General features: G+C 48.2%; 1 protein-coding gene across 4 annotated transcripts in view; it reads left to right on the forward strand.

Annotated features, from left to right (window-relative positions):
- Positions 1–5,175: 5,175 nt before the first annotated feature.
- The window catches only part of MYO18A (myosin XVIIIA), a 92,658-nt gene continuing 75,503 nt past the window's right edge, over positions 5,176–22,330 (forward strand). For all 4 annotated transcript variants that reach the window (XM_081028630.1, XM_081028631.1, XM_081028629.1 and 1 more), the window contains exons 1-2: positions 5,176–5,299; positions 15,118–16,199. In XM_081028630.1, coding sequence (XP_080884756.1) covers positions 15,201–16,199 — 999 coding nt within the window. In that variant the 5' untranslated portion in view covers positions 5,176–5,299; positions 15,118–15,200. The remainder of the gene's footprint in view (positions 5,300–15,117; positions 16,200–22,330) is intronic.

Raw genomic sequence — 22,330 nt, forward strand, 5'->3', positions numbered from 1 at the left:
CGATCATGTAACATGTATCAGAATTTTCTTCCTTTTTATGGCCGAATAATATTCCATTGTATGTAAACACCACATTTTGTTTATCCATTCATCTGTTGATGGATGGATTCTTTTTATATTCTTACACTTCTAGTAAAGACAATCGTACATTTTTGATGTCTTAAAGTGTCATTTCAGAGACAACAGGATACTATGTACTTCCTGAAGAAAGAAGACTACGACACTTAGGAAGTATTCTTGCCAGAAAAATAAAACTCAAATGTCTTCAAACCTCTAGATCTATCTACCAATTTATAGGAAATACAGAGAACAGCGTATCATGGGTGAATTAGCAAAGTCTGGACTGTGGGAAATCTATTGGGTAAATGACCTAGTTTCTTCTACAAATAAGTTGTGGGGTGGGGGTAGGGAGAGACAGAAGAGAAACCTGTAGATTAAAAAGTACTTAAAAGTCATGTCAACTGACTGCAGTATATCGATCTCGATTCAAATAAACAAGCAATGCTTAAAAAGACATTTATGGAGATAACTGGAAATTTGAACATTGATTATTTGATGATATTAGGGAATTATTCTTTAAAAATTTTAGGTGTGACAATGATATAGTTTTGTTTAAAAAAATAATTCTTGGGTGATCACATCATAAGTTATATAAATATCCAATCACTATATTGTACACCTGAAACTAATATAATATTATATGTCAACTACAAAAAACATTTAAAAAAGTAATCCTTATCTTTTAGAGAGATACATACTGAAATATTTTCAGATGAAATGATATGGTATCTGGATTTGCTTCAAAATTATACTGGTAGGAAGGGGTATAGTTAAAACAAGATTTCCATGAGTTGATAACTATTGAAGTCGTGTTGATACTTTGGGGTTTTGGGGTTATATTATTTTGTATACTTTTGTATGTGTTTGAGTTTTTCCAAAATAAAACTTTTTGTGTTGTTTCAGAAATGAGCTCCTTTTTTTTTGGATTGATCTTTGGCAGGTACTTTCTTCTAAGAATTTAGCTTTAAATTCCCAGAGAGCCTACTCCACCCACACTCCAAGCTTCTATGCAAACGAATAAAGGATCTTGAGCTAATACATTAGTTTTGAGGAACAATATTCAAGTGTGCTTTTGTCATCAGAACAACACTTGCTATCAGGCAGATTTGCAATTCCATGGGCTTTTTAAAAAGCTAGCTTGCTTATGTGTGTCCTTTTTTGGGGGTTCATGTTGTGGTAGCTTACCATGTGACAAATGTCATCTTACATGCTTTCTATTTGCTATTTTTTCCAAGCCTCACAATAACTCTGACTTACATATTATCAGCCCCCCATTTTACAGATGAGGAAGTGGAGGGTCAGAGAGATGAATAAGGGCTAACAGCTGTTAAGCACTTACTATGTGTCAAGTACTGGGCTAATTGCTCATTTTATCCTCTCACACCCTTATGAGGTAGGCACTATTATTATCCCCATGAGGACATTGAGGCTTAGAGAGGTTAAGGAATTTGCTAGCAGCTGCTAGACCAAGTGTCCTCTCAACCTAGGGCCCCAAAGCTCATGTACTTTTCACTCCTCCCAGGACACAGCCCAGTAAAGTGGTTCAGAGCAAGCTTTCTGGGCTCTGCTATTTGTTAGGCATATGGTCTTGGGCAAATTATTTCATCTTCTTAAACCTAGTTTCTAATCTGCAAAATGGGGATAATAACGGCACCTTCCTAATAGGGTGATTGTGAGGACTAAATGAGAGGATGGCTGTCAAGGGGTTAGCATAGTGTCTGATCCATAATAAGGGCCCAGTTGATGTCAGCGATTTTTATTACCAGGTTTCTCCCTGAGGGGGCTTCTCGATTAAAGTCAGTTTGCTTTAGGAGCTTAGGAATCTTCTGGAAAAACTGGCCATTCCACGGTCATCTGGGCTCTTTTCTGTGGACACTGCTCTGACATTCTTCTATTGGGGGAGAGAGGTGCTTTACTTTAACTTTTACTTAGACACGGGGCAGGGATTATTCTGACCGTTGGGAAGTAAAAGACCGAGAACCAAGGTACCATGAGCCAGAGTCATGGTGGGTGTGGCCCCGTTTAATCTTGCCTGGTCTCTGAAACTGGTTCCCGGTTCAGGCTAGAGGTGCTTTTAGGCACACTGTGTGCTACTCCAAGAGTGTTCTAGATGTGAACACACATAAATACAACAGAATAAGTAAAAATGCCTATTCATTTACCGTCATGGTATAGGGAAAAGAATATGGGCTTTGGAGTGTTGGGTACCTCAGTTTGTGTCCTAACTTTGTAATCCGTAGGCTGTGTGCGCATCACAAACCTGTCTGTGCTGTAGTTTTCATAGCCGTGAGTTGGGAAAGATGTGATAATAAAACTAACAGTTATAAAATACTTACTGTGCGCTGGGCACTGTACTTTTTATATATTTACTCAGTTAATTTTTTAAAACATTACTAAACTTCATTTTCTAAAGCAATTTCAAGTTCACAGCAAAAATTAAGCTGAAAGTACAGAGTTCCTATAAACCCGAAGTCTATAGTTAACAGTAGAGTTCACTCTTGGTGTTGATTCTATGGGTTTGGGCAAATGCATAATGACAGGTACCCACTATTCATCTCTCCATTCCCCCAACCCCTGACAACTGCTGATCTTTTTGTCTCCATAGTTTTGCCTTTTCCAAACTGTCACAGAGTTGGAATCATATAAGCCTTTTCAGATTGACTTCTTTCACTTAGGATTATGCATTTAAGGTTCCTCTATGTCTTTTCATGGCTTGATAGCACATTTCTTTTTAGTGCTGAATAATATTTCATTGTTTGGATGGACCACAGTTTACCCATTCAGCTACTGAAGGACTTCTTGGTGGCTTCTAAGTTTGACTGTGAACAAACCTGTTATAAACATGCGTGTGCAGGGTTTTGTGTAGAGATAAGTTTTCAGTTCATTTGGGTAAATAACAAGGAATGTAATTGCTGGATCGTATGGTAAGAGTATATTTAGTTTTGTTAGAAACCACTAAACTGTCTTCCAAAGTGGCTGTACCATTTTGCATTCCTACCAGCAATGAATGAGCCTTCCTGTTGGTCCACATTCCCACCAGCGTTTGGTGTTGTCAGTACTCTGGATTTTGGCCATTCTAATAGGCATGTGGTGGTATCTCATTATTGTTTTAATTTGTTAAGTCCCTATGACATATGATGTAAAGCATTTTTTCAAATGATTATTTGCCATCTGCATATCTTTGGTGAAGTGTCTAATCAGATTTTGGGCCATTTTTAAATCAGATTGTTTTCTTATTGTTAAGTTTTAAATGTTCTTTGTATATTTTGGATAAGTCCTTTATCAACATATCTTGTGCAAATATTTTCTCCCAGTCTGTGGCTTGTCTTCTCAGTCTGTTGACATTGTCTTTTGCAGAGCAGAAGTTTTTAATTTTAGTGAAGTCCAGTTTATCAGTTCTTTCTTCCATGAATCACAATTTTGGCATTGTATGTAAAAAATCTTTGCCATACCCAAGATCATTTAGGTTCTTCCTATGTTGTCTTCTAGCAGTTTTATATCATGTTTTACATTTAGGTCTATATCTAGTTTTGATTTTTGTGAAGCATATAAGGTCTGTATCTAGGTTTTTGCCTGTAGATGTCCAGTTGTTCCAGCAGTTTGTTGAAAAGACTAAACTCATTTAATTTTCAAAACAAACGTTGAGGCAGGCATTGTTATTATCCCCATTTTTCAAATAAAGAAACTAAGGCACAGAGAGGTTTTTTAAATCACTGGGGTAACACAGCTAGTACTTGACGGAGCTGGGATTTGAACCCAGACAACCTGTCTCCAGAGTCCATGTACTCAATCACTAGTTATAATAATAATGTCTCCCTCATAGGTTTGTTGTGAGGAATAGAGATAGTGTCTAGCATATAGTAGGTGCTTAGGAAACAGCAGTGATAGTAATTGTCCTAACTAGCCTCCAAGATTCTACTCAAGTGTCATGTCTTCAGAGCAGCTTTCTTTCCACCCCCCACCCTCCGTGTGAGCTCCCTGACGACGGGCTCCATGTCTGATGTCTCTGTGTCCCCCCGAGGGCCTTCTGATGCACTTGACACTTAGCAGTCTCTCGGTAAAAGTTTGTTGAATTGAGTTTGGTTGCATGCTATTATTCCTTTATCCACAATGCACATCCTGGGTGTGGTCTATTCCTGGGGATCTCCCAGCTCTTACTCAGCTCTTTGCCCCTGAGCTCCCTCCCTTCAGCCTTCCCTGTTCTGTCAGGTTGGGTCACCTCTGTCTGGAGAAGTTCCTGAATGGACTGTCTATGGAGGCAGCTGCCCTTGTCTGTTATACCCTTTTTCTTGTACTGCTCTACTCAGTTTCCATCTTGTTCTGGGGTACCCCACTCCAGTATGGAAACTGTCTGTGAAAGTGTTCATCTCTCCCCCTCTCTCAACTTAAGACATAGCATCTATCTTGGAGGCCTGGTCTCTAAACACTGCTGGTCTCTCCCAGGAAGTCTAAAATTCGCTCTCACTAGGTAGAGCAGCTCATGATATTTACATGACGTGAGAGACCACGGGATAGTCCTCATTCCAAAGAGCTTCTGAAAGGTGTTAATCTTGGCATTTTTGGAGTCCTTTAGGGAGTGAGTGCCACTTATGGCTGTGTCCCCTGGGCCCTGGTACACCCTCAGGCAGCTCCTCCTGAGGCAGGGCTCTCTCAGACCAAGCCACCAGTAGCCTGCTTCCACCTCTGGGAGCACATTCTGCTATTCCCACCTTGGACATGGCAGGCAGTGCCTGTTTTGGACTGAGCCATCTGGCACCATCCAGCAGCACCCTATGTGTGCCTCTGCAGATGTGGCCAGTAAGACTCAGTTGCTTTCTCTGCACAGCACTGCCCTGGGCAGCGCTGTCCTGGACACAGCCAGCAGTCTAGTGTCTGCCTTGGACAGAACCTGTTCTCTACTTCAGCATGACCCTGGTGCCTGCCCTGGGCATGTCCGGCAGCCTCCAGTGCCCAGGGCAGACAGGACCTCTAGGCAGGATCTCTCGGACTCGGACAGAGGTCTCCCGGGCAGTGCCTGGTGCCCGCATGGCCCGCTCTGGAGGCGCGCCCAGGCGCTGCCCGGAAGGCCGGGCGTTTATCCCTGGAGCCACCAGCAGGGAGCTCCCTTTCGGCTCGGCTCGCGCGACCGCGGGGGGCGGTGCTGCGCTGCGCCGAGCTGTGCTCTAGCCCGGACCCGGCCGGGGCCGCTGGATGCCGCGTCTCCGCTTCTGCTGCCTGCCGGGGCGGGCTCCGGCGGCCGGTGAGTGCGGGGCGGCGGGGACGGCCGCTCGGCTGCGGGCCGGGCCCGGCCCGGTCGCGGGGCGGGCTGGGTCTGGTAAGGCGGGCGGGCGGCGGGGCCCGCCGGCTCCTCCTCCTTCCCTGTCCCCTGGAAGCAGCGGCCCGGACTCCCGGCTCCCGTCCCTGGCCGCGCCGCGGAGCTCGGCGCCGGGGAGTGGGGGCCGACCTGGAGGGGCGGGGAGGGGGAGCTCCGTCCCCTTCTGCCAGCTCCGGGGGCGCGGGGAGGCAGAGCAGGGTGGCCTTCAGTTTGGGGGGATTTGGGACTCCGAGGAGCCCAGGTGGCCCTGAGCTGTGGGGTGGAGGCTGCAGTCTCGGGGTTAGGGGGCTTCTCAGGGCCAGGCCAGGCCCCCCGAAACAGACCGACCCACTGAGGCTCTGGGGAAGGCAGTAGGGAAGGCGAGCACCTCCGCCGAGCCCTTTATCCCTCCCAGCGGCCTTCACCCTTTCACTGCCAGGCCGACAGCGGGCTCCTCTCAAAGGAGCAGCTGCTAGACAGCTGGCTAAACAATGGAGACCCCGCTTCCCCAAGCCCCCTCCCCTTGGGACAAGAAGATGGGGGACGGGTGAATAGTAGGCTTTGAAGATTCGGGAGTGCAGGCTGTCCCATGTGACTGGCTGCTCACCTCACCTTTCCCTGCAAAGGGGTGGGGTGTGTGTGGGAAGGTCGGACTGCCTGCCCCGGGCCTCCGAGTGAGACGGCCCTGACGCCCCGCCCTGCTAACCTGTCATGCCAGTAGTTTCGCCAATAGGAAGGGGAGGTAGTAAGGTTTGCTACTCCCCACCCGTGTTGGGGTGCTGCTTAGTACCAAGCCTGGTGAGGAGTGGGTCATGTTCCTGGCTGAGATAAGGCCTACAGGAACACACCACACATTGGGGCTTTGTTGTGGGGGTTGGGAGGTGGGGGTGTCACCCTGTTGCAAGGCACATGTGTCTTGCTGATTAGTTGGAAAGGCTGCCAGCCAGAATGAGCCGGGGGTGGGGGGAAAGGCAGCCAGTTTGTTTTTTAAGTGGTACTCCTTTTGCCTGGTTTGGCATGTGTTTGGCAGTGTCCTCATGGTTTGCATTTCTGTAAGGAGGCCTGGGATGATGCTTCCTGGGAGGAGCTCTGCTCCCTAGGACCTCCCTGCCCTCAGATGGTCCCCCAAAAGTATGAAATTGGATACCCTCGCCCATTCACCTTGCCAGTGATTCGGGCTGGTTTGCATAGGTTCATTTTGTCTTTTGAGTGCCTGGCATGTCTGTGGCTGAGGAGGCCTTGTATACGCCCCCATGGAGAGGGAACTGTGCAAAGTGTGTATACCTGGTCCAGGTGACTAAGAGCAAGATTACCTTAGCAAGATGCTGACTGTAGAGGTTCAAACTGCCTTTTCATGTACTTACCTGGTCTAGAACCCTTTTCTTGGGCAGGCTGGTATCCTATTGTCATGGCAACAGGCCCACCTTTGCCTATGTTCCCCATCCTTTTGGTTCAGGGGCTATTTTCTATTTGGGGATATTGAAAGTTGCTCTCCTGAGGTTTCGGGCTTCCTGACAGACTTTGCTGGCTCTTTGTCAATGGCGTGCCACCTCCTCTGCTTCCTCTCTGACTTTTTGTGATGAGGGCTTTCCAGGAAACATCTTCCTGGTTGCTGGACATGACTGGTTATATATAGCCTTGGGTGGAGGTATGCTTGTCCATTTGGGGTTGGGGACATTGGAGTTGGGGCTTCAATTCCAGGAAGACAGTAGGGGAAACTATTGTGTTTAGGGTTTAGGGTAATGTGAAGGGTTGCAGGTGGGGGTGTACTATGGGGATTAAGGGGGTAGAATGCTGGTGGTCACTTCCTTTGGGAGCTTTGAACTTTGAACAGTTGATGACTTGGTGCCTGGCAGCTTTGAGTATGTAGTTTGTTTACTCTTTCCCTGTCTGGCTCAGGTGCCAGGGTGTGTGCCTGAGGGCTTCCTCCCATGCCTCAGGCTCTCCTCAGCCGCCCTCACAGGGACTGTGCCCTTCCTGACTCTAGCTTGGTCTCTCAACCTCACTCCCTGGCAGTCTGGGCAGCCAGCCTGTTGCCTGAAGCCCCCTTTACTGACCCACCTGGAAGCTGCTCACTGAAGAGTGCATATGTCTTCAAAAGTTGGGCCTGAAAACTCCAGGGTCCCTCAGAGACAGGTACCTGAGGGTGGACCGGGTGGGGCAAAGCTGGGGCTTATGTAAAGGGAGAATCCACCTACTTGGGTGGAGCAGGGAGTTGTTGGAACTCAGGAAGCCTTGATCCCGACTTGGTGTGTCACAGGTCTCCAGTGCAGCAGTGCTATTCTCGCTTCTTCCAACCAGAAATTTGTCCCCAGCCAGACCTCCTTCCTCTTGAGGGGACGCCACAGACTGGAACCAGAGCATCCATGTGAGCGGGGCCCTGTCGGTGGCCCTGGACCCCAAGGCCTTGTCCCAGGCCTCTCCTGGGCATGGTGGGTAAAGCTGAGGTAGTTTAAAGGTTTGATGGGATAAGAGGGTCCAGCCCACTCTGTTTTATAATTAACAGGTTCCGCCAGGACTTAGGTTGGGGGCTTGATGGAGCTTTTTAAGTTCTGCTTTGGGTCAGACCCCGGGGTCCTTTAATATCTGCTAATTGCACCTCACCCCCCATCACCATTTTCTGAGGTGGATTGAATTAGAGAGTGGGGTGGTACAGTGGTAGACCCGGAAAAGTAGTATACCTGGAAAGCCTCCACTCCTCCCCCCAACTCACTTTCTTGCCCTTTCTCTTGAGGTAGGAATTGTGTGGCGTATAAATTACCCACATTCCTTTGACATTTCAAATAGCTGACAGTCAGGCAGCAGTTTAAATTGTGGACTGACAATTTTACAGGGCACTTTCTCGCTGCCAGGTACCTTATCATCATTTACAAAGGATTACTTTGATTATTCTCTGGTATTCAGAGATGTTGGATGATGGGCTCAAGGTCACACAGCAAGTCAGAGGCAGAGCAGGATTAGAACCTGCAGTTTGTGGTTGAGCAGCATATGTCTCCAGCAAAGGCAAGGGCTCGGGGCCAAGTCTGAACTCTCAGGCCCATGGAGATTTTATAGTTGAAATATTAATAGCTGAGGCATAGCTAGGGAACGCGACTTGCTCAAGGTCACACCGAAGGTAGGGGTGGGTGTGGGTAGTGTTGGCTGAGTTTAGTGCTCAGCAGGCTGCTGCAGGCTCTGCATGAAGCCTAGGAAGTGCACCTGGAGGAGCAGCTGGGGTCCCGGCCCGGCTGCTGGCACCTCTCCCGCTCCCATTTCTCCCGGGCTTGCGGGATCGCTGCGGGAGGCGCCTCGGAGCTGCGGCTGCGCGGACCCGGCTGCCTGGAGATGCTGGGGGTTGCCGGTTCCCGGCGCAGCGGCCGGCAGGGAAGGGAGCCGGCGGGCAGGCGGGCTCATGTCATGTGAGAAGCGTGCAGTCGAAGTGAGGGAGCACACCTGGAGCCAGATAAGCCCCGTGTGACCTGGCAGTGAGTCACGGGGCGCCGCGGAGCTCAGCAGAACCCGCCGGGAAGAAGCTCGGCGGCGGCAGCGGCGTCAGGGACAGGCGTCACCCTGAGCCGCTCGGGCTGGGGCCGCCCGGCCGGGCCAGGTGCCGTGCGAGCCCCACCAGGCCGCTTTTGCAGTCCTTGGTGCGGGCCAGCACTGAGATAAAGGCCTCGAGGCTGTAGGAAACAGCCGCTCAGGGAGGTCAGAGGCCAAGCGAGAGAGGCCGGCTCTCTTGGGAAAGTATTTCCTTTGTATTTATTTATGAGTGTGGTCTGGGGTGGGGTGGCGGGGACTGACCCTTTTAAGTATCCACCCACAGCGCCCAAGTCTAGGAGCCCTTGTCTTGGGACTCTAACGTTATAGTTTCCATTTCCTGGGGTTTCTACTTTACCAGCTGCAGAGTGACCCATTTAAATCTGTCCCCACTTAAAGCCGCAAGACAACAGTGAGATCTATTTTAACCAAGTCCCCTAAGTTACTGAAACATTTTTAAGGCATGAAAGGGCATTCCTTGAACTTGCCATTGCAAACCCTGTTTACAGCTTTAGTGCTTAATGGATTGCTTACTACTTTGTCAACCCTTTTTTCCCCTTTATTTTAAAAAAATCTTTACAATCTTTACAAAATCTTTACAAAAGTAACATATGCTGAAAAAAAAAGGTTTAACTTGAAGTGTACTAGGTGGAAAGCTAAAGTGTTACTCTTCTTTGCCCCTACTATACAGAAAAACACCACTGATAAAATTTTTGTAATGGATCTTTCCACACTATTTTTCAAAAGTTTGTTATGTATTTTTATATATGTTTCTAGCTTAATACATCATGTTACATAAATATGATTCTATGTAAATATTAAAAGTTTTTTTTTCTGTAGGAAATGAAGAACATGTAGAAAAGTAGAAGAAAAATTACATATAATCCCATGACCTAAAGCCCCTAGGCTTAAATACACACACACGCACCCCTACCAGTTACATATTCTTATTGTAAAAAATGAAAACAATACAGATAAAACACAAGTCTGCTTTGATCCTTCTAAAATGCCTGTCCCTTCCCCAGAGTATACATTTTTCTATGCATATACAAATATACATAATGTGTATACACACACGTACATATATATAGTTTTTAAAATGTTAACAAAAATAATATACTATCTGGCAACTTGCTTTTTTCACTTAATAATATAGTATAGAATCTTCCTAGGACAGTATATACAAATCTACCTCATTCTTTTTAATCACTGCCCAGTTCTATAATTTAGCTATTCCCCTAGTGATGGTCATTTATAGTGACAGTATTTTGCTATTACAAACAATGCTGCAAAGATTAGCCATGTTTATTATATGAATATATCTATAGGTGTCCTTGAAGAGGAATTGTCCAAAGAATATGTACATTTAAATATTTTTATAGGTACCACCACCTTGCCCTCGTTACACCAATGTGTACTCCCATCACCATATATGAGACAACCTGCTTCCCATCCTGTAATTGATTGATGTTATGAACCTTGGTAGTTTTTAACTAAACTACTAAGTGAGCAATAATATAACTCTTTTATTTCACATGTCTGTGAACATTACTGAGGCTGAATAGCTGTTCCTATTTGTTGGCCATTTGTATTTCTGCGTCTATGAATTGACTGTCCTTATTCTTGACCATAGCTGTATGGGGCCTTGGACTTGAGCCAGTGATCCAGCTTGGCCATGTGCTCATTGGGTTGCCTTCACTTGTTTGAGCTTTGCTGTCCATATACAACAGTCCTGTCCAGCATTAAGATTTTATGTCTGGACTTATTTTAGTCACAGTTGTGCTGATAATCATTTATGTACTTTACTATCCTCTCTACCATCCCATTTAGATGGCAAGAATGTGCCCATTGGGTACCATTCTTGAGGGTTTACTTTGGGCTAGGTGTTAGATGAAGGGCTTATATAAATATTTCATTTAATTCCCATGCTTTATATGGTAGGTACTATTATTATCTCCATTTTACAAAGGAGAAAACAGAGGCACCGAGGCCTTAAGTGACTTAACTCAAGATAGCATAAATATTAACTCAGATTTGTTCCCAGGTTTGTTACCTGACATCTGAAAGCTAAGCTCTTTCATTAGTTTTATTTATCTTATATCCCTTGCATTTAATAGATGCTTGATAGATACATATTTCCCCAATATTTTGTCATACAGCTTTGCAAACATTAGAAAACATTTAGAAAAGTTAAAGAATTTTATAGTGAATAACCTCAGCTTGTAGATTCTGTAATTAACACTTTACTATTTTTGCTTTATCATATATTATCCCTTGATCCATCCATTACGCCATCTTACATTTGATGCATATCAAAGTAAATTGTAGACATTAGTATACTTTGCCCCAAATACTTTAGCATACATATCATTAACTAGAGTTCAGTATTTATTTACAGTTCTTTTTTCCTTTTGAGTGAATATTTTACACAATGAAATACACGAATCTTATGTGCACTATTTGATGACTATTGACAAATGTATATACCAAACCCCTATCAAGATATGTAAAATGAACCTCATCCCAGAAAGTTCCCTCATGTCCTTTTTCAGGCAATCCCTACCCCCCCACCCGCACTTCCCAGAGGTAACCACTGTTCTGATTATTATTGTTATTTTTTTTACCATTGGTTAGTTTTTCCTGTATTAGAACTTCATATAAATAGTACCATATCAGTATGTACTCTTTTGTCAACCACTTCTTTTACTGTCACTTGACATAATGTTTTTGAGATTCATCCCTGTTGTGTGTATCAGTAATTGCTTCCTGTTTATTGCTGAATAGTATTCCATTGTATGAATATGTAAATTGTTTCTCCTTTTGGTGAAATGATAGATGCACATTTGAGCTGAATGGTCCTTGACCTCAAAATGCTTTCTGTCTTAAAGCGATAAAGCAGTGGAGTTGACTGAGTCAATTGTACTTTGCTTTGATTTTGAGGATAGCAGGGTCCAAATGATTTAGGTACATACCCTATTTTACATACATTCCCTAATTTACACACATACCTTTCCTCCACTTCAAATTAGGAAAGGCCTCCTGGAGTAGGGTGAAGAGACAAAGGCAGAGGAGATGGTCAGAAAAACTGTAAGGCTATTTTCACTTAAGAGGGTAAGCAATGAAGAGGAGGCTGATAGAACCTGCAGCCTGGAATGGAGAGTGGGGCGATAGTGATGAGGTTGTTGCTGCTGGAAATTTTTGGAGCTGAGGATGAGGTGCTAGAAAGTCCAAAGTCTACAAAAGGGTAACAGACAGAGCCCAGGTCTCTAACGAATTGGGTGCTGAGGAGCAGCAGCAGCTGCATTACAGGTCTGACCCTAGAGAAGGAGTCTGCAGGTAACTCCAGACATGTGGCACAGGAGAAAACCCATGCCACAGCCAGGCCTGGCAATTGTAAGGGTGACAGTAGGGAAGGGGTACCTTGTGAGCTGTGCAGACAACAGTGGCAAAACAGGGGTGATGAGGGAAGGGCTGAAATGGCCCCAGTCTTTAAAGGCCTCAGGGTTGGGATTAGAGGTGTGACTTTGGCAGAAAGTTAATAACTAACCTGTGTCCACAAGAGACTTAGATATTTGAAATTTTAGAGCTAGAAGAGACCTAGATCATCTAGTCCAACCTTGAGCAAAGTGACAGGTTCAAGGTCCCCCCGCGATTTGTTGGCAGATCCAGGCCAACATACCAGATCTAACATTTCTGGCCAGCACTACCCGTGTGCTGCTGCTGTGACTGTCTGTTGTTCCTGCCTGTCGCAATGGCAAGAGGCAAGCTTTTGCCGAGACAGGGATTTATATGAAATTACTTCTCAGGGACCTTTCCAGCCCAAAGATTCTAGAATTCTGGGGCCTGTTTTCCGTTGATACTGCTCAAATATCTAGCCCCTCAGCAAAGAGGCAGGATTGGGTAAGAATTGCAGTGCGAGAATTGGAGACCAAAAGGTGTGTTGATAGGACAGCATTGAAGGCATTTGGTTTCTCTGTGGTTGGGCTGAGTCCTAGATACTCGTTTGACCCCTCCCAGTCCCCAAGGTGGGTTTCTTTCTTCATTTCCTCACAAGTGCCCCTTGGAGCCATCTTCCAAACTAGCCCTTTAAAACAGGGCAAGCAGTGGTGGGTGAGGGGTAAGATGGACAGTGCCCATCTGAAGATCTCATGTCTTGGCATGTGGTAGGTCTGTGCCCCACCCCCATCAATGGTGCAGGAGGAGAGACTCCCCAGGTCAAAGTAAAGCCCTGAGGAGAGTATGCCTGCTGGCAGGGACTCCCCCATCCAAAATCAGTCCAGACCTACTTGGCCAAGGTCGCCCCTGACTTTGTGCCTCTTGGGCCCTATTTCCTGTCTTCCCACTCCCAGGTACTGTGTATGGAGCATTTAGAACCAAAAAGTTCAAAAGGAACTTTGTTTTACCAGGTAGAAACTGAGGTCAGAAGAAGAAAGGGGTGCCTGCTAGGTCCACAGGGAGCTAGTGACTAGACCAGATTTTCCACCCCTTTGCAACTAAAGAGTTCTCTAGCATTGTAGTGTCCAGTCAGATAGCCGCTAGCCACACAGGGCTGTTGAAATGTGGTTACTCTGCGTTGATAGGTGCTCTGAGGGTAAACTATGTGCTGGATTTCAAAGATAATATGGAAAAGAAAATGTAAAACTATCTCGATATATTTTATATAGATTACAGATTGAGATGACAATATTTTGGATATATTTACGTTAAAATATATCATTAAAGTTAATTTCACCTGTTTCATTTTACTGTTTTTAATGTGGCTGCTAGAACAGTTTAAATTACATATATGACCCAAATTATATTTCTTGTGGACAGTGCTGCTCTGGAAAGGATAGTTGATCTCTTAGGAACCACATGAATCGGGGTGTTGGGCAGAGGGGAAGCAATTAGCCAGTGTATCAGGCCCCTTGGGCGTTCTTGGCCTGGATACCTTCTTAGGCATTGTACTTGGCTTCGGGGTCCCTCTCAGTAAAATGTGGAGCCTGGAGGGCCCCGCTTGGTGGTGGGTGTTGGGTCTACAGAGAGGAAAGGCCTCTCTGGGGCCTTGCAAGAGGTCATTCTTGGAAGGAATAAGCCTGTAGTTCCTGTGTCTAGAACTCAGAGCCAGAGACCTTTATGGAGAAGGAAAAAATTACATTTAATTTCTAATTAGGTGGTATGGCCTATTTCTACTTCTTGTTCCCTGCTGGTTAGAATGAGAAAGGCTCTCTCAACTCCACTCCCACTAGGTTTTTCTCAGTCCTGTCCCCAATCAGGTGTGCAGAGGGGTGGGAGGAGGTTGGCTGCCTAGACATACTTGCCCTGGAGCTGGGGGTTTGCTCTCAGGCTGCTATATTTAGGTGTTGATCTGGCAAAAGGATGTGAGTTTTTCAGGATCCTGTTTATCCAGCAGACCCACCCAGCCCACCCCCACCTCGCAGCTGTCTCTCCTCTGCTCAGCCTGGAACTTCCCCTTACTTCCCTCCCTGCTTCACTTTGGGCACCCAGGCCCTAGGAAGAAAACAATATTTACCACTGAATCCCGATGGTCCCCCTTATTAGCTGTATGACAACTAACATATACTTAATTTTCTGAGCCCCGTCTTCTCATGTGTAAAGTAGAGATTATGATCCCTGCCTTGCAGGGGTACTGTGAGGTTCAAATGAAGTAGTATGGGTAAAGTGCCTGGCAGTATGCCGGGCAAGTGGTAGTCATTAAGTAAGTATTGGTTCTTTGAGGTCTTCTGTCAGGCAGGAGCTAAGCCTGCTGCGCTAGGGATTTCGAGGCTTTAGGATGAGCCCAGTGGCATGTGATGTCTGTTGCCTTGAGGGACGTTGGCTGTGGGGAGTTGATGGTACACAGAGTCCCTTTCCTTTCCCTCTTGTGTTTGAAACAAGTCAGGTCCCATGTTGGCTTGATGGCAGCCTCTTGCCAGGAGGTCAGATCTCCCAGGTGCCACCTTCATGCACACCTAAGCCTCGGACTATCAGGGACCACAGGAAATGAGAGACTTTGGAGTTTGGGCTTTTACAAACTGATCTAAACCTCAAGTTTCCTTATTTGTAAAATGGGTGTAATAATAGAGCTCCCCATAGCAGTGTTATGAGGCTTAGCTTAACTGAGAGGAACGTATTGTGTAATGCAGAGCACCTAGCACAAAGCGAGTACTCGGTGAGGGTAGCTGTGCTCAGTAGTTGGCCATGTCTGGACTGGAGATGCCAAAGAGGCTCTGCTCCAATAATCTCTCTCTTTCTCTCTCTGCCTGCAGCAGCAAGGTGGGGCATAAAGGCCCTGTGTTAAGCACCCATAATCCTCTGGGGGTGCCACCCCTACAACCAGCACCCCCCCACCATGTTTAACCTCATGAAGAAAGACAAGGACAAAGATGGCGGGCGGAAGGAGAAGAAGGAGAAAAAGGAGAAGAAGGAGCGGATGTCAGCGGCAGAGCTGCGGAGCCTGGAGGAGATGAGCCTGCGACGTGGCTTCTTCAACCTGAACCGCTCCTCCAAGCGTGAGTCTAAGACGCGCCTGGAAATCTCCAACCCCATCCCCATCAAGGTGGCCAGCGGCTCCGACCTGCACCTCACTGACATCGACTCCGACAGCAACAGGGGCAGCGTCATCCTGGACTCGGGCCAGCTCAGCACAGCCAGCTCCAGCGATGACCTCAAAGGCGAGGAAGGCAGCTTCCGTGGCTCCGTGCTGCAGCGGGCCGCCAAGTTCGGCTCCCTGGCCAAGCAGAACTCGCAGATGATTGTTAAGCGCTTCTCCTTCTCCCAGCGAAGCCGGGATGAGAGTGCCTCCGAGACCTCCACCCCCTCGGAGCACTCTGCCGCCCCATCTCCGCAGGTGGAGGTGAGGACTCTGGAGGGACAGCTGGCGCAGCATCCTGGCCCAGGCTTCCCCCGACCAGGACCCCGGTCCCGAATCCCCGAGCTGGTGACTAAAAGGTTTCCAGCTGACCTGCGCTTGCCTCCCGTGGTGCCCGCGCCACCCCCTGCCGTCCGGGAGCTGGAGCTGCAACGGAGGCCCACTGGAGACTTTGGCTTCTCCCTGCGGCGCACCACCATGCTGGACCGGAGCCCCGAGGGCCAGGTCTATCGGAAGGTGGTTCACTTTGCTGAGCCAGGTGCGGGCACCAAGGACCTGGGCCTGGGGCTGGTGCCGGGTGATCGTCTGGTGGAGATTAATGGGCACAATGTGGAGAGCAAGTCCAGGGATGAGATTGTAGAGATGATCCGGCAGTCTGAGGACAGCGTGCGGCTCAAGGTGCAATCCATCCCGGAGCTCAGCGAGCTGAGCCGGAGCTGGCTGCGGAGTGGCGAGGGACCCCGCAGGGAGCCAGCTGATGTGAGTGTTTCCCTGGGCAGCGGGGGTTGAGCAGGGATGGGGATTGCTGGTGTCTTCTGCGACTGGACTTAGGTGGATGCGTGGGGCACCCAAAAGCTGTAGTCAAGGCCTAGCGAGTGTGTGAGTGGTGAAGCTGGGCCACTCCTTGGACTCCAGGGACCACTTACCTGGCCTGTGGGGAGGAGCGATCTCAGTTGGGGGTGATACACAGTCACACAAGCTTTGTGATACATGAGTGGATTAGGGCACCATAGTTCCTGAGCCCAAAATAGGGGCATGGAGGCTAACGTGCCATTTCCAGATATGAGAGATAGTACTACTCGTCCAGACTGGTATGTGGGCTACAATATAGGACTTCCCTGGTATTTAGCTACGAGAGGTGAAAAAAAGATACATTATTTCAAATCAGGGCTGTCATAAAGCATCTGGGATGTACAGCTGCTGAGGTGGTGACCTCAGATCTCTTGCCCCCCGAGTGAGTGAGGAGCTGAATACCAGGTAAGGCTGCAGAGATAAGCAGGGCCCAAATCATGAAAGCCCTTGTCAACCACGATAGGAGTTTAGATTTTATCCCAGTGAAATGGGACCATTGTAGGGTTTGAAGCAGGGAATGACTGGATCTGATTTGTAAAGATCACTTGGGCTCCCAGAGTTTGATTACCTCTCCTGGAAGAAAGCAAAGCATGGCTCTGGAAAAGCAACAGGGATTAAGCCTACAGAGAGTATGACCTGACTATCCCTAAGACCCCAACTATAGCATCCTGGCCGCACAAAACAGCGGTGGGAGGGGGTGACATGGGAACAGAAGAGATTTAGATTAGACGTATCTATCAGATTTAGCAGATATCTGTTTCTTTACCAAGAACTGACCCAATTTAACCCCTGAAAAGATGATCTGTAGGAGGACGGGGATCGCTAAGGCCAGGGGTCTTTTCATAGGGTAGCTATGTATTAGTTTGGAATGTTCTGCCTGGAGACAGCCCATGAAGGACAAGTTGGCCTCTGGCCATCCCCCTTTCCCAGCTTTGCCTTTTAGGACTGTCCAGATCTGGTCCCTGAAGCCTGACCCGTGCACAGCCTGGCCAGGATCTTTCAGCACTAAGTGATCAACCAGATATGTCCAAGTTAGAAGTGGGAGGAAGTGCTAAGGAAGCAGGCAGAGTCCCGGTCCTAGCTTTCTCCCGGGGAAGGGAAGTGGCTGCTCAGCCAACCAGCATATCAGGGCTGGAGGGCCTGGGAGTGGCAGGGTCAGACTCTAGCAGGAAGCACTGGAATTGGGTTCCAGATCTTCCTTTACCCTGGGGCTGGTTGGGGTCAGGCAGCTTTGCTAGGTAGGAAGGGGTAGTGAGTGGGAGGGAGCCTGTTGTGGAATCCAGGGAAGGAGCTGGCCACATTTATTCCAAAATCACCTCGAGCACCTACTCTGTGTTAGCCACCAGGCTAGACTGAGCACGAAGAACCACAGCTTAGAGGGAGTGGTCTTTACCTCAGAACCAAAGACCAGACCATGTTGCCAAGTCGATCTGCTGTCTCCCAGGCTAACATTGCTTTCAACAGATGGAATTTTCTTCTTAAAGAATGAACCCCCAGGGGATGGTTGCCAACTCCCTGCTGAACCACAGCATAGGCCTCTGTGGGGCTCAGGACCTGGCATCGCAGATGCTGTTTCATTTTCTCTCTAGCACACAGGATCATCCTGGCATCTCATATTTCCCAACCACTCTCTTTCCCAACTAGCTGCTGCTACCCCATCCCTGGGGGAGTGGATGCTGTAGCTTTGGAGGCCCTGGTGGAGCCTACCTTACAGCTGGTATCGCGGAAATGCTGGCTTGCTCTAGCCCCGTGAGGCAAGCCCAGCTGGTACTTCCTCCCCCATCTGGGGGACCTGGCAGGGGGCACAGTAGAAAGCCCCATCTTTATGAGTCTCCTAGAGCCACCTGACAGGACAAGAAGAAGCACAGGGCTGAGAGAAGCCCCGGATCTCTTCTTACCTGGATAGGTGGTGGGGAACTCATGCCACAGCAGAGAGGAGCAGAATGAGCCAGCGTTCCAGCTTCCTGGGACAGACCACGAGTTGGTGTGGGAGTGCTGCAGCCTCTTCTGAGGCTCTCATCCTCTATCTCCTCCTCTTCCTCCCACTCCTACTCCTGCTCCTTTTCTTGGCAGCAGTTCTAATCCCAGTTCCATGCCAAGAAAAGAGTCTTCCCACCTCCTCCATACTCCCGAGTGGGGTACCCTGACAACTCTAGCCCCACAGGGACAGCTCTGGCAGTCACCCTGCCAATGAGTCCATCCATCAACTGTGTCCACACGTTGCCTGTCCCTAGGGAGCTCTGAAAGAGCTGGCTAACCATCTGTTCTCTTTCTTCACACAGATGGGGGCCAGGCCCCATGGCTCCTGTCCATGGCCTGTTCAGATGGCCCCAGGGAGAGAGAGCCCCTTGGGTTTCCTTCTCACATGGTGTGTGTCCAGAATGCTTGGCTCACACCTTGTTCATATGTCCCTGTAGCTGCTAGACAAGGGTACATTGGGAGTAGGCATGAGCCATAGTAGTAGGATAGACTTGGGGCCTTACAGAAATCACTCAGCAGGCTTGAGAGAAGCAGCCCTTCTTCTCCCACCATCTCTCCTTCCACTCACCTAGCTGTTAAACAAACATTTGTTGAGCATTTACTGTGTGCTAGGGCCTGGGATGCCGCACTGAGCAGCACATAATCCCAGCCCCAAGGAACTCATAGTCTAGTGAGAGAGATGGTCACGTAGCAGACAACAACAGTGCCATTTGAGAAACTCAGTGACGGGGCCAGTATAGGTCTCTAGGGAGCACAGTAAAGGAACTTCAAGTACAGCCTTTGGAATGAGTCAGAGAGAGCTGACATCTCTGGGTAGGACATGAGTATAGGGGAGACAGGAGGAAGGAAATGGCTGTATTAGACACATGTCAAGGCCTAGAGGTTGGAGAGAGAAGGACACATTTGGGGAATTAGGCTGGGGGACAGTGTATAGGGACAGTACTGAGAGAAGCAAGCAGGGGCCTGTCTCACAGGCCCTCGTGGGTCATCATAGGGAATGTAAACTTTAACCTAACGGCAATGTAGGGGTTTACTAGGGTCAGGTTTTAGAAAATCTCTGTCTGTTTATGGAGAATGCTTTCAGGTATAGCAAGGGTAGCTGTGGGTGGAATAGTGAGGGGGCTATTGTTGTAATGCTAGTAGAGTGAAGGGAGGCCTTAAGTTGGGTAGAGACATTGGAGATGGAGAGAGGTATCAGGTGTGTGCAACTGAGGTAGGCTCTGGAGTGTTGGTGACCAACTGGGGTGAGGAAAAGAGGAGAGAAGGGGTCCAGTGTGATTGCCAGGTTTGGGGGAAGTTGCTAAATTCTTTCCTTGACTCCTCAGGGCAAGTATTTTTAGATCAATTACTTTTCAGTTTTCTACAGTCAAAGAGTTCTCTGAGTCTGGTGAGATTAAGGGAGGTGTAGGTAAAGATGAGGGTCTAAAAACCCCAGTTGAGTCAAAATTCCTCCGTCCAGTTCCATGAGTCTAGGTGGGAAAGTCAATGCCCACTGAGAAGGGGTAGAGGCCGGATGGGAACTAGAGTACGGCAGAGAGGGCGCCAGTCCCTTCCACTTGTATCCTCAGTCTGCCCGTGGTGTGGGCCAAGTAGATAGTCTGGGAATGTAGGATGTTTCTGCTGAGCTCAGAAAAGCCCACCGGGGGATGTGATTGTCCCCCCGCTGCTGAGAGCCTGAAGAGCCGGCCTTCATGGGAGCCCTACCCAGAAAGCACTGCTTCCTTGGGCTTTTGAGGATGTGGTAGGAGGGGAGAAGTGAGGGTTTAAAGGAAGATCTACCCCCCTCCCAGTCAAGTCTAGTTTCCTGTGCCCTGTGGCACTGTCAGGCATTTGTTGGAGATCTGTGATACAGTTTCTTCTTCCATTGGACCTTGGGTTTTGTCGACAAAGTGATGTGAGGTTCCTGCAGAGGTCGTCATATCTGTCTAGACCACCTCCACACTCAGGAGAACCTAGCAGAGGGCATGTTGTGGTGGAAAGAGCCTGGACCAGAAGACCTTCATTGAGTTTTAATGAATTTACCAAACTTTTCTTAGCCTCAATGTACTCATTCCCTTAAACATTTAATGAAGTCTGTTTAAGGACCAGGCATTACACTGGGCACTGGCGGATTAAGAAAATAAAATAACATCTTTCTTTGAGAAAGCACAGACTTAAGTAAAGAAAGGCAACCAAGCACCAGAATGGCTATGGCAGAAGTCTGTACAGGTAAACAGTGGGTGGGAAGGCGGAGGTGGCCTGTTACACCCAGGGAGAAGGGGTGACAGTTAGGAGAGGCCTCTTAGAGGTCATGATCCTTAAATAAATGGGCCTTATTTTATCCGCACAGAATTTGAGAAGATGAAATCAGAGAAGGATGTATACCCAACTAACTCACTGCAGTTTTCTCTGAGAAGGAAAATAAGACTGGAGCTAAAGGGAGACTTGGGTTTTATTCTGTTTACTATACTTTATGGATCTTTATTTAAGATAAACATGTTTATATATTAGGTGAGATCACTTATGTAGACTTTGGCAGGTAATAAATGCTTAGGAAGATTCATATCTTTCCCTTTGCCCAGTTTCTAAACCCATCCAGAGAGGGTCATCTGGCAGCCTCCTTAGAATCCATCCTACTGCTTGCCCATCCTTGTTCCTGGTAAGGTTTTCCTTCCATTGGGAACTCCCGATGCTTTTGTCCAAACTCTTTCACTGTGGCTCTGAAAGACAGCCAGCTGAAAGGAGAGATGGGACACTGGGTGTTCCCTAGCTTTTTCCAGCTTCTTAGAGCCCAGCTTCTCAGGCTTGCAGGTGAGGTCATCAGTGGTCCTGCAGGAGACCGGCCAGTCAGGGTTACCTGCATCTGGGAGAAGGGAAAGGGCCCCTTTGCTATAGGGGGAGCCCTAGACCTCTGCGTGGAAACAGAGCCTCATCAACTTTGTCCCCAGGACCCTTGGGTGCTGTCATGAGTGGGGCCTGCAAGATTCCAAGGAAACTCTTGAAATTGTACTGCTTCCAGGTCTGCCAGGCTAGCCGCTGAGCAGTGGGCTTTCCCAGGGGCATCTGGTGGTGCCAGCGCAGCTGGGTGCTGCCTGGCCTCAGTGTTCTAGGAGGCTTCCGTTCCTAATGTTACTCCAAATGATCCTTGGAGAGTTTTTTTTGTTTTTTAAACAGGACATTTTTACTTCATTTTGTGCCAAATCTGCAGGCACTTTTGGCCGCACAGTCTCACCATGTGAGAGCCCTGGCTTGGGAGCTCAGAGTAGGACCCAAACTGAGTGCTTTTGGTAATAAAAGGCCAGTGGGTAGGTGTCAAGGGCATAAGAACTGATGGATGAAAGGTCTTTAGGAGCATTTTGGGGGGTATCTATCCTGGATTAGTGGGGTGCGTGGGACCAGCAGGACAGAGTGGTGGACTAGGTTATTTCTATTCCGCTAGGTCTCCCTTCTCTGTCCTCAGAGGCACAATTCTGCCTTCTTCCCAACGACACGCTAGATGAACTGCAGCCTCAGAGTGCCCTGACCACGCAGCCCGTGGGTGGTGGGCATAGTGCCCGGGCCACATTGAACTGGGTGTGGGTGCGTGTTATGGTCATTGGTGGTTTTCGCAGGCGCAGCTTGGAACCCTGGTGTGGGGGCAGGGCCTTGATTGAGGTAGCCTGCCCTGGCCCCTTCCAGCCCGTACCAGAACCCCTCTGGCCCACCCTGATACCCCTGGCCACTCTGTGCTCTGTTTCCTCCTAATCTCTCTTATTTACACTGAAATGGTTCTGGAAAATACCAGATATGCAAACACCCAGACTGGGGGTGAATGAGGAGTGGGGTGAAGGGGGGTGTGTGGCGGGTGGGAACACAAGTATTTTAAAAATGCTGCAAATCTCTACAGCGTTTCCCAGAAACCACAAGCACGCGTTCTGCCTGCCAGCAGGGCTCCCGCCACCCCACTACACTAAGCTGCTGGATTCTCTTCACTGTAGCCTGGGGTGGAGAGCAGAGTATGTGGGGGTGGGGACTGGTGGCCCAGTTGGGGAGGGGGCACCCCTGCTGCCTGGGCAAGCTGCCTGGCGCCTCCATTGTTA

This window comes from Rhinolophus hipposideros (assembly GCF_964194185.1).
Source record: "Rhinolophus hipposideros genome assembly, chromosome: 20".
In the NCBI taxonomy this organism is placed as follows: Eukaryota; Metazoa; Chordata; class Mammalia; order Chiroptera; family Rhinolophidae; genus Rhinolophus; species Rhinolophus hipposideros.